We start from the raw sequence: 17,944 nt of genomic DNA on the forward strand, positions 1-17,944 counted from the left end.
TAGTGTTATCTATTACAGCACATCCTGGAGTGTTTTATTCAAATTACACCACAATTACTATTGAAATTGTATTATATATTAAACCCCAGAGGCCAAAAACAATTGAATTTCTTCCTGTTTTATTGATGATTGAATGTCCACTCCACAGTATGAAGCTCATATGAAAGTAGACACTCTGGACTTTAAGAGTTTGTAGTGTTTCTGTTTTTCCCTAGTCTACTAGGGGATATATATATTCATAGAAAAGTTCCAAATAAACAAAAACGGTTATTTTTTCAGTAGAAATGTTTGTATCTTCAAAGTAAATGTTGATATAAAACCCATTTCTGCTCTCTGAGACGCTCCAAGTGCTCGTTCATCTAAAAAACAGCTCGAATTTGATCTCCAACCAGTGAAATTCCGTGTAAGGTTATCCGACAGAGGAAAAAACACACGTCTGAAAGCCAACAGACTCATTTTATATCAGCCTGAACATCATTCAATCATTTACACCGATTAAAAATGTCCCATAAGTCCGTTTCTCCTGTGTCTCATAAGTCTGCTAGTAAAAGTGTCTGCTATACAGAGATTATAGCAGTGGTAAACAGTCTTTCCTTCACCAGCCTCTTTTTATTCTCTCTTCCAATGAATGATGTTATTCATCTCATCTGCATATTTGATTCAGCACAGGATTTATTTCCGGACACTCTTCTTAACACAACCCGCACATTTTTCCTTCTCTATCCAGGAATTGAATCAGGAATTGAAGTGAGACCACGATTATAGGATAAAAAAGGCAGCTTGTGACGTTTCCACAGAGAAATCATAAAACCTCTCTGTTCAGCTTCATGGAGCTTCATGTTGAGCTTCAGATAGTTCGTTCTTTGGTTTCCGTTCTGGTGTCCAAATATTTCAATTTTAGACTCATCAGTCCGAAGCACATTATTCCAGAAGCCTTGGCCTTTTCTCTGTCTTGTTTTTTTAGACAGCAAAGGTTTCCTTCTTGCACACCTCCCATAATAATTAAAGTTGTGTAGTCTCTTTCTGATTGTAGACGTCTTTAAGCATCTTGCGGTCTGCTCTTGGGGTGAATTTGCTTAGACAGCCTGACCTGGCCATGTTTGCAGTTGTTTTAAATGTTCTCTACATGTAAATGATTTTCTGGACAGTGGAACGGCTTATTACAAATTCCTTTGAGATCTTTTTATATCCCTTACCAGACTCATAAGCATCAACAATCTTCTTTCTGAAGGCCTCAGAGAGCTCTTTGGATCTCACCATGGTGATACCTTTCACTTCAACAATTAAGAGCAAACCGAGCTAAACGTCTGAGGTGTAAATAAGGTGAGCCTCCTTCAAAATGCTCTTCTAATAATCTTCTAATAATCTGCACCTGATGTGAAATACCTGTAGGTCATATTATCCATTTTAAGTACCAATAAATGTACTTTTTTTTAATTACATTTTATAGATCATTTAGTTATATTACTTGAATCTTATAAGTGACCTGTAAAAGTTTTAGGTAAATGATTAGTGTCTGACTGGACCTTATGGAGACGTCTTGCTAGGTTTCAAAGATCAAAGATCACGATTGGGAAGCGTATGGAGAACAAACCCCAGCCGTGTGCCCACTGTTCAGTCCACTGAGCATTAGAGTAGGAGGAGGAGTGGCAAGGAGGAAAGGCACATGACTGACCTAGGATTAGAGGGGAAGAAAAAAAAAACACTACAGCTGGGCTGGTGATCACACAGAGCCTTATTGAAGCCTCCAGCGATATGCAGCTCTGGTAGCCCTGACCACCAGACACCTGACGTAGCCTCGGTGAGCTCTGAAGGCCAGACGTGCTAGCATTCTCTCTCTCCCTCTTTCTCTCTCTCTCTTTCTCTCTCTCTCTCTTTCCTCAGGCCAGCTCTGCCATGCATCTCGCTCAAGAAGACCAAAGCATGGACAATCAACCGAAAGAGAAAGTAAGTGCGCTGTCTTTCTGAACAAACCTGCAAACCCACTGTCTGTTTTTCGAGCATGTGATGCTAAATCCTGTCTTGTGTTTACTCTGATTAGTGGTGGTTTATAGAAGAGAAGCCATGCGTTATCCATTGTCTGTTATATCCATGAGTTCTGGGCATCATCATCATCATCATCCATAGCATTGTATTGTCACATGAAAGACAGATATAGCGTTACAGATATCCTTATATTCAAATAAGTGTAATGAAATGGATCGTTTGGGTTCTGGATTCAGATTGGCTGAGCCCATTCCAAGCCCCTGTTTACAGCATAACAGTTTACATGTATGTTCTGCTGCTTAGCTTCATTCCCTCACATTTGTGTGGTGGAAGAATGAACAATTATTGATTAACTGACAACAATAAATCGTTGAATTTCCTCAAACAGAACATTTATGTCACCATTTTAGAAAAGCTATAAGCCTCTCAAGAGCTGCGTCCCAAATGGCGTGCTACACACTACACGTGTACACTATGCACTTAGCGCTCTAGCGTACAAATGTCAGAAGGGTCGTATAACCTCAAACGCTTTTAAACTAACCAGGAGTAGAAGGCGTTTTGGAATATGGTGTATTTTTAAAATGTTGAAAAATAAATCACTCATTGGGTACGAATTTGTAAGACGTGTCATCCACCGGAGTCTCATCAGCCATCTTGAATTTTTTTCCCTCATCCAGAGTGAGTGCCTGGTAGCTCCGGCCCTCTTCCACTATGAAAGCAAAGCCATGAGTGCTGACAGCATGAAGTGCCCAACATTCACACTTCTATTTTTTTTTGGTTAAATGAATACATCATCTAAGTATTTGAAGTGCACCACTTCTTCTTCTTCTTCTTCTTCTTCTTCTTCTTCTTCTTCTTCTTCTTTATGACCTATTAGTTCCTAAATGAGGATGAGGGTTCCCTTCTGAGCCTGGTCCCTCTTAAGGTTTCTTCCTCATCACCATCACCACCATCACCTCATCCTTGCTCAATAGGCATAAATGTTAAACTTGATCATTTTTAAAAGTAATGTTTCTATACTTTTGTAAAGCTGCTTTGAGACAATATCCAGTGTTAGAAGCGCTATACAAATAAATTGAATTCAATTGAAAATGGAATTTTTGCAGTTTTCAGTGTGAACACGTGACTCACACTATTTTTGCTCCACAATGGAGTAGAATAGCGCAGAAGTTATCGATTTGAGACGCGCCTTACGGTACGATTTTGTCAGATTAAAAAAAAATAGCCGACTCACTGATCAGTGCCCAGACTACCTCAGCTTGATCATCTGATTCTGATCAGTTACTCGTCCATCAGACATCTGCTAGAACTCCACTGAATGTGTGGAGATTTTACAAAATATATTTTTTGATTAAACCCAACATTATAGAATCTTCATACTTCTCTAATGGAGGTGAAGCTTCATTTCGAAGATAACCATCAGCCATTTTCATTCTTCGGGTCTAATGTTACACGTGGCCGTGTGCAGCCAAGGTGGTTTAGATTTCATAAGAGGGAGAAAACGGTCTCTTCAGGGTTGTAAATGGCTGATATTAGGTGAAAGACGCGGGAGTCGTGTGTAGATCGAAAAATTCTTACTTATTCCTTAGATTTTTTACATTTTGGAGCTTTGATATAAAACAGGTCAGAATGGTAAATATGAAAAACTCACAGACAGTGTGTGTGTGTGTGTGTGTGTGTGTCTGATTGCTGTGATGTGACACAAGTATGAAAAATTCCTCTAAGTGAAAAACAAACCTACTAGATAATAATAAGCCCCGCCCCCAAACCCACCAGCAGACTCGAGCAGGAAAACTTCCTGATAGACTCCCGTTACGTTACACACATCGCCATGTTTCTCCTTTCGAGCAGCAACAACACACACTGTGTGAGAAATCAGTATTTTCATTAATGGGCTGCTTTTTATTTCAACCCTTTAGCGCTTATCGATTTCTTTCCCAGCGCTTTTGGAACCTGGAGCTGAAGCACAGTGAACTGTTCCAGATCTTCATCACGTACTCATCTCCTGGTTTCTACCGCAATGTTTATGTCTTATCAGCTCAGGCTTGATCTCTGCTCCAAGAATTCTAAAAAAATTTTAAAAAAAATTAAAAACTCACCAAAAGAATTTATAAGAGGTTCAGATTTATTAATATTGCACAAAGACTTCTTTTTTTTTTTAATACCATCTGTTTTTATATTTTATCTACATTTTCTACTCTTTTATTATCATTTATTTTATTATTAAGATCACCTTTCGTGGCTTTCATTTCTTTTAGATTTTTTTTTTTTAATAAAGGCAAAACTGTAGTGAACCAGATGAAAGTGTATGTAAGCACAAAAGTATGTGCACCCGCTGAGTCCACTGAGCATTTCAGTTAAAGTTGTTAAGTTGACTGACCTGACAGAAAACAAACCCCAGAAGAATTCAGAAGAAAAAAAGAAAGAAAAAAAGCAGACTCCAGAACTATTATTTAATTTAATTTAATTTAATTTAATTTAATTTAATTTAATTTAATTTAATTTAATTTAATTTAATTTAATTTAATTTAATTTAATTTAATTTAATTTAATTTAATTTAATTTATTATTATTTTATTATTATTTTCTATGGGTACATTATTATTGGCAAAAAATGAAAAAAAGAGGAAAAGAAAAGAAAAGGAAAAGAAACAAAGGAGTATTAGTCGATAAAAACGCATTAAATTATTATTTATTATTTTTTTCCTGTCGGTTCTCGGTCTTGATGAAGCCCCTGGAGGATAGACAGCCCTTCACATAATGTTGAACAATCATAGAGACATAGGATAATATGATCTTGGACTTGGACAGCCCAGTCATTGTGAAGAAAAACAAAAAAAACACCCCAAGGTCACCCCCCCCACACACACACACACAAAAACCCTACATCATTTCAACATTGATTTATGACAGGATTCTAAGTCATTATCTGGCTAAACGATCCGTCTTCAGCCAAGTCCTCAACTGGCTGTTGGACTGAAATTGTCACTAGTCTTCACGCTGAACCTCCAGATATAAAAACAGCCTCAATAACCACTGACCAAGTTCCACAAAGTCTTCCCAGAGCTTATAATCAATCATCTTTTATTATCCGAGTTCTCAGTTAAAATTCCTGTCTTACACATATCACACCTCATTAGGTCATTTTTCTTTATGTGACATACCGTAATGAGATCTCCAGAGCGCCTGAGAATCGTTTCGAACGCAAATCTCGGTGTGTTCGGGCTTCCTGGCGCCGACGAATGACACTGAACAGTTCGATTGGAAGCATGGCAGAGAACCCGTCGAACCTCACGTCATCACGCTGGGAAACGTTGCTGCCAGATAAAATATCTAGGTCTAGAGTATGTTAAATATATGGCTTCTGGTGGTATGATGTAATGTTATGTGATTTTAACGAAGCCAAGCGCTGAGGACCAATCAGATCGATGAGGACTGAAATAACTGATATATAACGACATAACCATTAATATCGTAATGATTCTATATAAATTACGATAATGAGTACATTATGTCTCCTTGTGGCAGTGTGCCAGATTCCCCCCAGTCAGTCCTGTCCGGATCGCCTGATTAGTGCATAACGAGGTTAAGACCGCTCTGGGTTAAGTTAAGATTCACACGGCATGAGAGAAGCAAATTCAGGCCTGACTTACTTTTTTTTTTTTAATTGATGCAGTGATCTGGATGTTTTTCTGTAATTATACCTGAATTTTTAATCATCAGAGATAATAACTGGTCCAAATCTGACATGAGTGATTTGTCTTTTCTTATCGTATAGCTTTCTCATTTCATGTGGAAGTCAAACTCAGGAGTCTACAGGCACGTTATCGCTGCACATACTGATGCTTCCCATGGTGGAGGCCAGAGTCAGTGCAGAAAAGCTGTCAGAGAAACAAAAACCAAGCACAAGGAGTTGAGGTTAGGGTCTAAAATACAGAGATATTTTCGCTGGGAAAGTTTGATGTATTCAGAGTCGGGTTATGCTGCAGACTAATATTAATCACCTGCAGATTCCTGAAGTTTTACTTGAACAGAACATAGAGCATCTGGACCGGGATTTATTCATATACCAAACAGGCATAACATTATGACTACCTGCCTAATATTGTGTTGGTCCCCCTTTTGCTGCGAAAACTGTCCATGCCCTGACGTCATGGACTCTACTAGATCCCTGTAAATGTGCTGTGTTATCTGGTACCAAGATGTTAGCAGCAGATCCTGTAAGTTGCGAGGTGGGGCCGCCATGGGTCAGACTTGGAGGGAATTTGGAGGCCAAGTCAAAACCTCAAAATCGTTGTGCTCATCAAACCATTCCTGAACCATTTTTGCTTTATAACGGCACGTTATCCTGCTCCATCAGGGAATACCGTTTCCATTAAAGGGTGTAGATGTCTGCAACAATGCTTAGGTAGATGGTACGTGTCAAAGTAACATCCACATGGATGGCAGGACCCAAGGTTTCCCTGCAGAACATTGCCCAAAGCATGACCCTGCCTCTGTTAGCTTGACTTCTTCCCATAGTGCATCCTGGTGCCATGTGTTCCCCAGGTAAACGATGCACACGCCCCTGAACATGATTCATCAGACCAGGCCACCTTCTTCTGTTGCTTTGTGGTCCAGTTTCAAAATGCCATATTCAGGTATATTAAAAATATAATTAGCATAATCAAAAATTTGCATTTTCTTTTTGTGTGTGTTATATAATCCCAGTGAACTTCCTGCTCATTAATCGTACTGAAAACCAAAAGAATTTTCTCAAAAAAATAAATAAAATAAAGTGCTGACTGATGGAAATCAGGCGTGTTTTCAGAAATGATGAATTGATATTAAATGTGTAATGCAGCCGTTAATGTTTTAGCTTGTAATGTAAAGGTTTTTTTTTTTTGTGCCTTATCTGTTCTGTCTGTCCTGTATGTTCCTTAAAAATACAGCACCAGCAAAAAAAAACAGGACAGGACAGGGACAGGAGAGGAAAATGACAAAACCTAACACACCATTTCAATATATGTATACACTATATTGCCAAAAGTATTCGCTCACCTGCCTTGACTCGAATATGAACTTAAGTGACATCCCATTCCTAATCCATAGGGTTCAATATGACGTCGGTCCACCCTTTGCAGCTATAACAGCTTCAACTCTTCTGGGAAGGCTGTCCACAAGGTTTAGGAGTGTGTTTATGGGAATTTTTGATCATTCTTCCAGAAGCGCATTTGTGAGGTCACACACTGATGTTGGACGAGAAGGCCTGGCTCTCAGTCTCCGCTCTAATTCATCCCAAAGGTGTTCTATCGGGTTGAGGTCAGGACTCTGTGCAGGCCAGTCAAGTTCATCCACACCAGACTCTGTCATCCATGTCTTTATGGACCTTGCTTTGTGCACTGGTGCACAGTTATGTTGGAAGAGGAAGGGGCCAGCTCCAAACTGTTCCCACAAAGTTGGGAGCATGGAATTGTCCAAAATGTCTTGGTATGCTGAAGCATTCAGAGTTCCTTTCACTGGAACTAAGGGGCCAAGCCCAGCTCCTGAAAAACAACCCCACACCATAATCCCCCCTCCACCAAACTTTACACTTGGCACAATGCAGTCAGACAAGTACCGTTCTCCTGGCAACCGCCAAACCCAGACTCGTCCATCAGATTGCCAGATGGAGAAGCGTGATTCGTCACTCCAGAGAACGCGTCTCCACTGCTCTAGAGTCCAGTGGCGGCGTGCTTTACACCACTGCATCCGACGCTTTGCATTGCACTTGGTGATGTATGGCTTGGATGCAGCTGCTCGGCCATGGAAACCCATTCCATGAAGCTCTCTGCGCACTGTTCTTGAGCTAATCTGAAGGCCACATGAAGTTTGGAGGTCTGTAGCGATTGACTCTGCAGAAAGTTGGCGACCTCTTCACACTATGCGCCTCAGCATCCGCTGACCCCGCTCCGTCAGTTTACGTGGCCTACCACTTCGTGGCTGAGTTGCTGTCGTTCCCAAACACTTCCACGTTCTTATAATACAGCTGACAGTTGACTGTGGAATATTTAGGAGTGAGGAAATTTCACGACTGGATTTGTTGCACAGGTGGCATCCTATCACAGTTCCACGCTGGAATTCACTGAGCTCCTGAGAGCGACCCATTCTTTCACAAATGTTTGTAAAAACAGTCTGCATGCCTAGGTGCTTGATTTTATACACCTGTGGCCATGGAAGTGATTGGAACACCTGATTCTGATTATTTGGATGGGTGAGCGAATACTTTTGGCAATATAGTGTAGATAGGAAAGAAAGAAAGAAAGAAAGAAAGAAAGAAAGAAAGAAAGAAAGAAAGAAAGAAAGAAAGAAAGAGGGAGGAAGGAAGGAAGGAATGGGGGGGATGGAGGGAGGGAATAAGAAAGAAAGAAAGAAAGAAAGAAAGAAAGAAAGAAAGAAAGAAAGAAAGAAAGAAAGAAAGAAAGAGAGGGAGGAAGGAAGGAAAGAAGGAAGGAAGAGGGAGGGAGAGAGAGAGAGAGAGAGAGAGAAAGAAAGAAAGAAAGAAAGAAAGAAAGAAAGAAAGAAAGAAAGAGGGAGGAAGGAAGGAAGGAATGGGGGGGATGGAGGGAGGGAATAAGAAAGAAAGAAAGAAAGAAAGAAAGAGGGAGGAAGGAAGGAAAGAAGGAAGGAAGAGGGAAGGAGAGAGAGAGAGAGAAAGAAAGAAAGAAAGAAAGAAAGAAAGAAAGAAAGAAAGAAAGAAAGAAAGAAAGAAAGAAAGAAAGAAAGAAAGAAAGTTTATTACAGCATGTAATCTATCTGACATTAAGAGAATCCTGCTCACCTGAGACACGCCTCTGTTCTCAGTAAACTCCGCCCTGATCACACAAACCTCACCTCACCTTCATCACTGCTCCAGTCCCTGCTCATGTCTGAGGTCTGAATACAGAAGAGTGCAGTTTCAGTGTGTGTGTGTGTGTGTGTGTGTGTGTGTGTGTGTGTGTGTACTCTAAGTTTAGGATCCATTCAACATTCGAGTGCTATAGTATCTAATAGTACGCTTGTTTCCGTCCTCCTGAACGAATTCTGACCAATCCTGCCCTCTCTAATTCCCCTTGAACTTTCTAACCATTTAAATCAAAGCAGCTCTGACCTCAATCACATGATCCATTACACGTGATGTTCATCTAGAATATTTTCCCCAAATTACAACCTGATCGGACTTTTCCCGAAGATGTGAGTGATATCCATCGCTTCCCTCAGCGATCCTCAGATCTTCAGGCGATCGCGAGAGCAGCCCTGCGTGTGAGAGCCTCACGAGGCAGCAGGCTCCACATTCGCATACTGCCATCGCACTAACACATGTTAGCCATGTGTCGGATTTTTTTTATCCTAAGAATACTAATAATAATTAATATTACCGCAGTCGTCTCTTGCATGCAAACTCGCTGACGATCGCGTCGACGGGAGATGGGTCTCATCATTCCCCAAGCACGTTGAGTTTAAAAGTGATCTCTAGTATAATAAATATCAGTCGTATAAAAGGAACCACCAACTGCGGATTGGATGGCGCGCTAGCGTCTCACTCCAACGTTCTCCACGGAAAAGGTTCCCGAGATGATGTGATTTATGGAGTTGTTCTCAATTAACCAGGCACCAGATGGGCCTTTGTGATGGAATGAACTTTTTTAAAGTTTTTTTTACACATCAACATGAACACACACACACATATGAAGATGTGAGTCGACACATCTTCGTTGTGTCGCTCTGGTGAACGGATGAACGTCTTCACTGCTCTGAAGTGCTAAGAGTCAAGATTAGAGCATGTGCAGGATTTCTACCAGTTTGCACCAGTAGGTGACAGTGCATACTCAGTGGTTGTGTATGTTGTTGGAGTGTGTGTATGTGTGTGTGTGGGTGTGTGTGCGTGTGTGTGTGTGTGTATGTGTGTGTATGTCTGCTTATGCACATGTGTGCGTGGGTGCAGGAGAAGCGAGGGCGTTGGTTTCTATTGTTATTCCAACATGAAAAGCTTTCAGTTATTCCTTCTCATGGCCCAGAAATCTCAAGTCTCTCTCTCTCTCTCTCTCTCTCTGTCTGTCTGTCTGTCTGTCTCTCTCGCTCTCTCTTTCTCTGTATGTGTGTTCATAAAGGGGCTGTTATTTATTATGTATTATGCTCTGAAACCAGGTGTGGGGCTGGGGGTCAGTGGGGGGGGGGGGGGGGGGTTGGGGGGTATTACAGCTTTGTCATTACAAAAGTAGAAAATCACGAGTTGGAGTAAATCTACGCAACACACGTCCTCTAGGTGGGTTCCTTATGTCATTCTGTCATTTATTGCCCTGCTATATAACCCCTTGTAACTCTTATAGTTAATATAGATTTCTATACGATGCTTTTAGGAACGAATCCAGGAAAACATGCGGTGCATTAAACCACCCAGGGAGCAAGGTTTTATTTTTATGAAGTTAGAAGTTTTTTTTTGCTTTTAAATTCAGACGAATTGTTGTTTTTTGGGGGTTGAATTGCACCCACAGTGAATAGGACGAGGGCGGTGAGAACTTTCTAACAATTTACTTTTAACGATTTACTTCGAATGAATCATTTGCTTGCTATGAAGAGTTCGTGTAAGAGCGTGTGTTTAAGCGTGTGACCCTGTCGCTGAAAAAAACAAAACAAAAAAAAACAAAAAACAAGAAGCAAGGAACTTAGTTTTCTTCTTCCCGTGATCTTTAGGAAGTTCATACGATACAACTTCCTGTTTTAATCATTATAACTGATTAACTTTAAAGAGTGTAAAATGTTTCCATGTTAATGCAAAAATATAAAGTATGTTCATGCTTTTGCTGTATTTCAAGGTTTCTTAAAGGTCTTATTGACGTTCTGAAGTGATTTATATTTACATACATGATTGAAAATGTAATATTAGCGAGACGCGAATGCTGGAATCACAACAGTGAAGCTGAAATGAAAAACCAATACTCGTGTTGTCTTTGCTACAAATCATAGTCATTGATACAGCTTGGTTTTGATGGTGAAGATGTTTCACAGAAATTTGGGACTCTAACTTCTCTGCCTGTGACAAGTCATCGTTTCCTGCTGAGGCAGAGTCACTGGATTTCGATCAAGTCGTCGGTTTCATGTGTTTCCAGTGAGTCACGCTGCCTGCACCACAGATTAATCACTAACTTCATGCTGTGAAAGCAGTTGCTACGCCAGTGTGGAATAAATAAGGAATAAAAATAGTACTGGAGGAACGTATAGATGAAATGGAGGGGAATCTATACTAATACTGAGGCCTGTCTGTGCTCTCAAAACAGCTTCAATTCTTCATCCTATGGATTCCTGGTCCATGTTGAGATGATTCTATCACTCAGTTTCTACAGATTCCTGCAACATTCATTTATGATTCTGGTTCATGTTGAGAAGATTCCATCACTCAGTTCCTACAGATTCCTGAAAAAATTCCTTTGAGATTCTGGTTCATGTTGAGAAGATTCCATCACTCAGTTTCTACAGATTCCTGAAAAAAATTCCTTTGAGATTCCGGACCACGTTGAGATGATTTCATCACTCAGTTCCTTCAGATTCCTACAACATTTCTTTGAGATTCAGGTCCATGTTGAGATGATTCCATCACTCAGTTCCCACAGATTCCTGAAAAAAAATCTTTGAGATTCCGGACCATGTTGAGGTGATTCCATCACTCAGTTTCTACAGATTCCTGAAAAAAAATCCTTTGAGATTCCAGACCATGTTGAGATGATTCCATCACTCAGTTCCTTCAGATTCCTGCAGCATTCCTTTTGCATCCTACTGGATTCAGATCTTTTGATTTTGAAGCCCAGTGAAGAACACTGAACCTATGTCTTGTTTATGAAGCCAGTCTGAGAAGACTTTTTACTTTGTGACCTGGTGCGTTGTTGTTCTCATGCTGGAAGTAGCCAATAGAAGATGGTAAATTGTGGTCATGAATTGATGGACCTGGTCAGCAACGATACTCAGGCTGTGGCATTAAAGACATGATTGATTGATTGATTGATTGATTGATTGATTGATTGATTGATTGATTGATTGGAATTAACGGACCCTGGACTTCCACACAAGGTAGGTGGGGTTCAGAGATTCATGCAGTTGGTACCAAATTCTGGTCTCTTTGCCTTGAAATTTATCAGGCAAGACTACATTTTTCCAGTCTTCATTTGTCCAGTTTTGGTCCCATGTCCACTTCAGGCTCAGCTTTCTGTTCTTGGCTGACAAAAGAGGAACCCGACATGGTTGTTCTACTACTGTGGCTCATCTGCCTCTAGGTTCGACATGTTCATTCTGAGATGCTTTTCTGCTCAGCACAATTCTACACAGTGGTTATCTGAGTTCTTGTAGCCTGTCTGTCAGCTCAGACCAGTCGGGCCATTCTCGCTTGATTTCTCTCTCACCAGCAATTTCGTTTCCATTACCAGGTCTGTTGCTCACTGGATGTTTTTTTTCATTGCACCATTCTAAGTAAACTGTTGGGGAAAAATTCCAGGAGGTCAGCCATTACAGAAATACTCAAACCAGCCCATCTGGCACCAGCAATCAAATTCCCCTAGACTCAAATTTCCCCCATTCTGATGATTGATGTGAACATCACCTGAAGATGTTGGCCGTAGCTGCATGCTTTTATGCATTTGATGTTTGATGGTGATGGTGTTCCTAAGAAAGTGCTCAGTTTGTGTATCTGTATTCGGATTCGAACCAGAAGTGGGTGGGTTCTAGCCTGGGAACTTTTTTTTTTTGTCTGTTGTTTTCGTTTTTATTAAACGTGAACCCCACTGTCATGTAACCATAAAATGATTTCACAAGGATTAGGAGAAAATAAAGTTATTCTGTTCCTGACGTTCTGCAGTTCCTCGCCTCCATCAATCGAGTTCATCATAAGACTTAACCAGATGTCCTGTGGAACTTTCTGGAAAGATTTCTATCTAATGTGACTAAAGTATGCTAGAAAGTGTTCTTTTATTTATGTTTTTCCCAAATCGGAGAACTGGTGATAGTTAGAGTTATAGTTTTGGGTTCGTTTCTTTCCAGTTCACTGGACATGCTATCAGAAGATTGGACGATGTTAAAATGAGAATCCTTAAGCATCATTTCAATATAATGCCAGTATGATATTCAGAGGTTTGGGTTTAAATAATGATGAAGAACATTAAGGATCAAAAGCGCCTGAAATTCATGAACTAATACATTCAGCCGTTTGCACAACGTGTGGCATTGGACAAAATAAAAGCGAATTTCTTTCGTGAATTTCAGAGATACACTATATTGCCAAAAGTATTCGCTCACCCATCCAAATAATCAGAATCAGGTGTTCCAATCACTTCCATGGCCACAGGTGTATAAAATCAAGCACCTAGGCATGCAGACTGTTTTTACAAACATTTGTGAAAGAATGGGTCGCTCTCAGGAGCTCAGTGAATTCCAGCATGGAACTGTGATAGGATGCCACCTGTGCAACAAATCCAGTCGTGAAATTTCCTCGCTCCTAAATATTCCACAGTCAACTGTCAGCTGTATTATAAGAACGTGGAAGTGTTTGGGAACGACAGCAACTCAGCCACGAAGTGGTAGGCCACATAAACTGACGGAGCGGGGTCAGCGGATGCTGAGGCGCATAGTGCGAAGAGGTCGCCAACTTTCTGCAGAGTCAATCGCTACAGACCTCCAAACTTCATGTGGCCTTCAGATTAGCTCAAGAACAGTGCGCAGAGAGCTTCATGGAATGGGTTTCCATGGCCGAGCAGCTGCATCCAAGCCATACATCACCAAGTGCAATGCAAAGCGTCGGATGCAGTGGTGTAAAGCACGCCGCCACTGGACTCTAGAGCAGTGGAGACGCGTTCTCTGGAGTGACGAATCACGCTTCTCCATCTGGCAATCTGATGGACGAGTCTGGGTTTGGCGGTTGCCAGGAGAACGGTACTTGTCTGACTGCATTGTGCCAAGTGTAAAGTTTGGTGGAGGGGGGATTATGGTGTGGGGTTGTTTTTCAGGAGCTGGGCTTGGCCCCTTAGTTCCAGTGAAAGGAACTCTGAATGCTTCAGCATACCAAGACATTTTGGACAATTCCATGCTCCCAACTTTGTGGGAACAGGTTGGAGCTGGCCCCTTCCTCTTCCAACATGACTGTGCACCAGTGCACAAAGCAAGGTCCATAAAGACATGGATGACAGAGTCTGGTGTGGATGAACTTGACTGGCCTGCACAGAGTCCTGACCTCAACCTGATAGAACACCTTTGGGATGAATTAGAGCGGAGACTGAGAGCCAGGCCTTCTCGTCCAACATCAGTGTGTGACCTCACAAATGCGCTTCTGGAAGAATGATCAAAAATTCCCATAAACACACTCCTAAACCTTGTGGACAGCCTTCCCAGAAGAGTTGAAGCTGTTATAGCTGCAAAGGGTGGACCGACGTCATATTGAACCCTATGGATTAGGAATGGGATGTCACTTAAGTTCATATTCGAGTCAAGGCAGGTGAGCGAATACTTTTGGCAATATAGTGTATATGTAAGAATTATGGTTTTATTTTGAATCAGTAAGACAGCGTTTTTTCAAACAGGTTACTGGACCACACCACTGACTGTAGTCAGTTGTTTGATGACTGATTACAGGCTAAAGATTGATTGATGAGGTTGATTTTTCTAATGTATCAAAATTTGCTATGCTACGTGCAAAGTTATGTTGGGCTTTTATTATGGAGGACGGCTTGAATTGGTGGAATCGCATGCACTCTTTCCAATGAAGACACATTTATAACGACTTTCTATGAAATCTGTACTGAAAGAGGATTTTGGTTAAATGTCTGAAGAAAATCTGGCTTTTGAAAATTTGTAAGCTCTTCCGAATATCATGAATTTTGCATGAATTGCAAGGACAGATTTGAAGGACAGATTTATAAGGATGTATTATATATCTGACATTGAAGTAAAACAACTGCTGTGATTTCAGATATCAAATGTAAGTCACCTGGCCAGTGTTATCATTCCTGAGTCCAACACTGATGGATTAGACGAAAATCTGAATGAGCGGTCTGGAGGTAACCTCATCTACTCCATCAATGATCGCCCACCATGGTACCTCTGCCTTCTACTGGGATTCCAGGTGAGAACATTTTTTTCACTTTTGCAATAAATTCATCTGGAGTGGTAAATAGGTATACATAAGTTTGTTCATTGTTTTCCACTTCTTGTGAATTCACTGATAGTGATTAGATTGTTTATCGCTTATAGCCAATCATATCAAATTATGTAGCTATTCCATTGTTGAGGAATGGGTGGAGATGTGGATGGAGGATGACTCAAGCCACATTAACGTTACAACACAAGAATATCCACGACCGCACCCGCATAATCTTCTTCTTCTTAAAATCATCTACATATCCATTTAGCTATTCGTTTATTTATGTGGCAGACACTTTTTTCCAAAACAGCACACAGTTGAGCTTCACATGTGAGGGTTAAGGGCCTCCAACAGTGGCACTTTGGAAGTAGAGCAGTAGTCAAGCCCTCCATTATCAAATCCATGATTAGCCCAAGACCAGGACTAGCTAAGCTCAAGTCAAATGAGACCAGGTCAAGAGTGAGAACAAGGGCCCAACTGTGGCAGCTTGGAAATGCTGGGACTTAAACCCCCAACATTCTGAGCCTTAACCTTAATTTGAACCACCACTGCCCCGGCTAGAACGAAGTACTTCCTTTCAATCTTTGTTCATGAAAAGAAATGACACAAACATTAGTTTTACAAATTTGCAAGAACAATTCCAGACACCAGTAAGCCCAACGGGTGGTGGTAGGTCAAGTGGTTAAGGCTCTGGGTTGTTGATTGGAAGATTAGGATCAAAGCCCCAGCACTGCCAAGCTGCCATTGCTGGGCCCTTGTGCAAGGCTCCAACCCCCTGCTTCAGGGGCGCTGTATCATGGCTGACCCTGTGCTCTGACCTCAACCCTCCAAGGATGGGATATGCTAAGAATTTCACCATGCAGTAGTGTATAAGTCATGTATAATAAAGACTGATTAACCAAATAAGTCTGAGACAAGTCTTATTCCATACTTAAAATACATTGAGACCAGTCCTTTAGCCCTAGTTTCTTGGCACAGTCATCATCATGTTGGTTTTGTTACCCAAATCCTGTTGAGATATCAGGATTCTAAACAAATCCAGGAAATTAGAGTTGCATACATGAATCTCCTTTTAAACAAGAAATCAGTTCACTTTTTTTTTTTTGAAACCATGACTCAATACATTTTTATTGGCATCTATCAGTACTTTTTTTTTCAATATCCCTGCCCATAGCATAGCATAGCATAGCATAGCATGGCATAAAGAACCACACCTCACCTCACCTTCCATTACCTAACCTAATTTAACAACCGACCTTATCTAATTATTTCTTTACCTAGCACACACCTCTGTTCCTTACACATTCAAGACATCTAAAACATATAATCTAATCCCTTAAGAACATCTGCATGCTTCTGCAACATGTCTTAGATTAGCATTGGAATGATCGCCTGTGGGATGCTTGCCTTTCAGAAAAATTTGGAGATACACCGACTACAACCCCTTTGTGGACTACCACAGTGGCTTTGGCAGCATAGTGATAGCTGGACTGCTGCTCTTGTAGGAGATCAAAGCAAGTAGTGTGAGTCAGTGGAAAGAAAGATCTCATGAGAGGCCTGTGTTGTCTCTGAATGTAAATCAAATCATGATTGAATGGTATGTTCAAGGATTAGTGCATTACATGACCTAATGGTCAACTGATTAATTGGGCATTCCGGTACAAATGTGTGTATTTACAAAGCCTTAATATTAGTACCAGATTAGATATTTTGCTGGAAAGAACTGCACTGTGCTTGAACAATAAATCACAACTTTTTATATTTCATACTTTCATACTGTATGCTGTGAAGCGCTCGGCTTGCATGGATAATGAAGAACGTCTGTCTGAAACCTCTTGTTTCTCAAGAATTTTTCCAACCTCTACATAGACGGATACAAGTAAGGAATGAAACACTTGGGGTGTGTTGTTATGGCAAAGCAATCAAATACTGGGATATGATGGACTTCCTGTTACTGTCCAAGTGTTGAATATTTTCCAATTACGTCCCTGGTTGATTCCTCTTAGCCAGTGATAACAAAATCTAACTCATCAATAATCAACTAATTTCTATCCATATAGATTTAAAAGTTGTTGAGACAAGTTCTTGTTTAGACAGAAATAATAAAAAAAACCTTGCAAGCTTGTCACTTGATCCTTTGTCCTGAAGGTGTCAGAAATCATATTAATTAATCACAAATTAGTCAACATCTTTTGTCCAATCAAATTGTGAGAATTCAACAGCGCTGCGGTTATGAAGCACTAAGCAAACTGAGCAAAAAGAATAAACGAACAGCAAGACGATTGTTGAGCTGGAAACGTTAAAAGAGTTTTTTTCAAGTTCGACGACAGCGTTATTTTCATTTATATGAGCATAAATCATGTATACAATGCAAATTACAATCTCTGATCTGAGATGCAGGATGTGGGCCTTCATGAAATGGAAGATTTAATTGATTATTTACCATTATCTTTAACCCCATTTTTTAGATAATAAGACAATACACCTGTTACAACCTGCAACAATTGACAAATACAAGGACCAGATTCATTTTCTGCTAAATAGGAACTCTGATTCTGTGAACCAGAGATAACCGCCAAGGGCAGTGTGAATCACACTGATACCCGTTGAGTGCATGTGTACGCATGCTGAAACTTTCCAACAAAGGACACGAAGTGACAAAGTAATGTAGCACAGTTTTGTTTGCAATAAATATTGGCATCTTTTCCTGGCAAATTCTCACTGAGTTCCTGCCAAGCTGCCTCTGGATCTGAATGGCAAGAAACCCTGGTGGGAGTATGAGGGGGGTTCAAGCAGCCATACTTACACTGGGAACTAGCAGCCTGTTTCTGAGAATCACCT

The 17,944-nt window shown here is 40.7% G+C and overlaps 1 protein-coding gene across 1 annotated transcript in view; it reads left to right on the plus strand.

Annotated features, from left to right (window-relative positions):
* Positions 1-1,711: 1,711 nt before the first annotated feature.
* si:dkey-106n21.1 (solute carrier family 23 member 2) overlaps positions 1,712-17,944 on the plus strand; it is a 55,138-nt gene continuing 38,905 nt past the window's right edge. Inside the window, exons 1-2 of the mRNA XM_058396248.1 lie at positions 1,712-1,947; positions 14,933-15,085. Of these exons, the coding sequence (XP_058252231.1) occupies positions 1,897-1,947; positions 14,933-15,085 (204 nt within the window). The 5' untranslated portion in view covers positions 1,712-1,896. The remainder of the gene's footprint in view (positions 1,948-14,932; positions 15,086-17,944) is intronic.

Source organism: Hemibagrus wyckioides, linkage group LG08 (assembly GCF_019097595.1).
Source record: "Hemibagrus wyckioides isolate EC202008001 linkage group LG08, SWU_Hwy_1.0, whole genome shotgun sequence".
Taxonomy (NCBI): Eukaryota; Metazoa; Chordata; class Actinopteri; order Siluriformes; family Bagridae; genus Hemibagrus; species Hemibagrus wyckioides.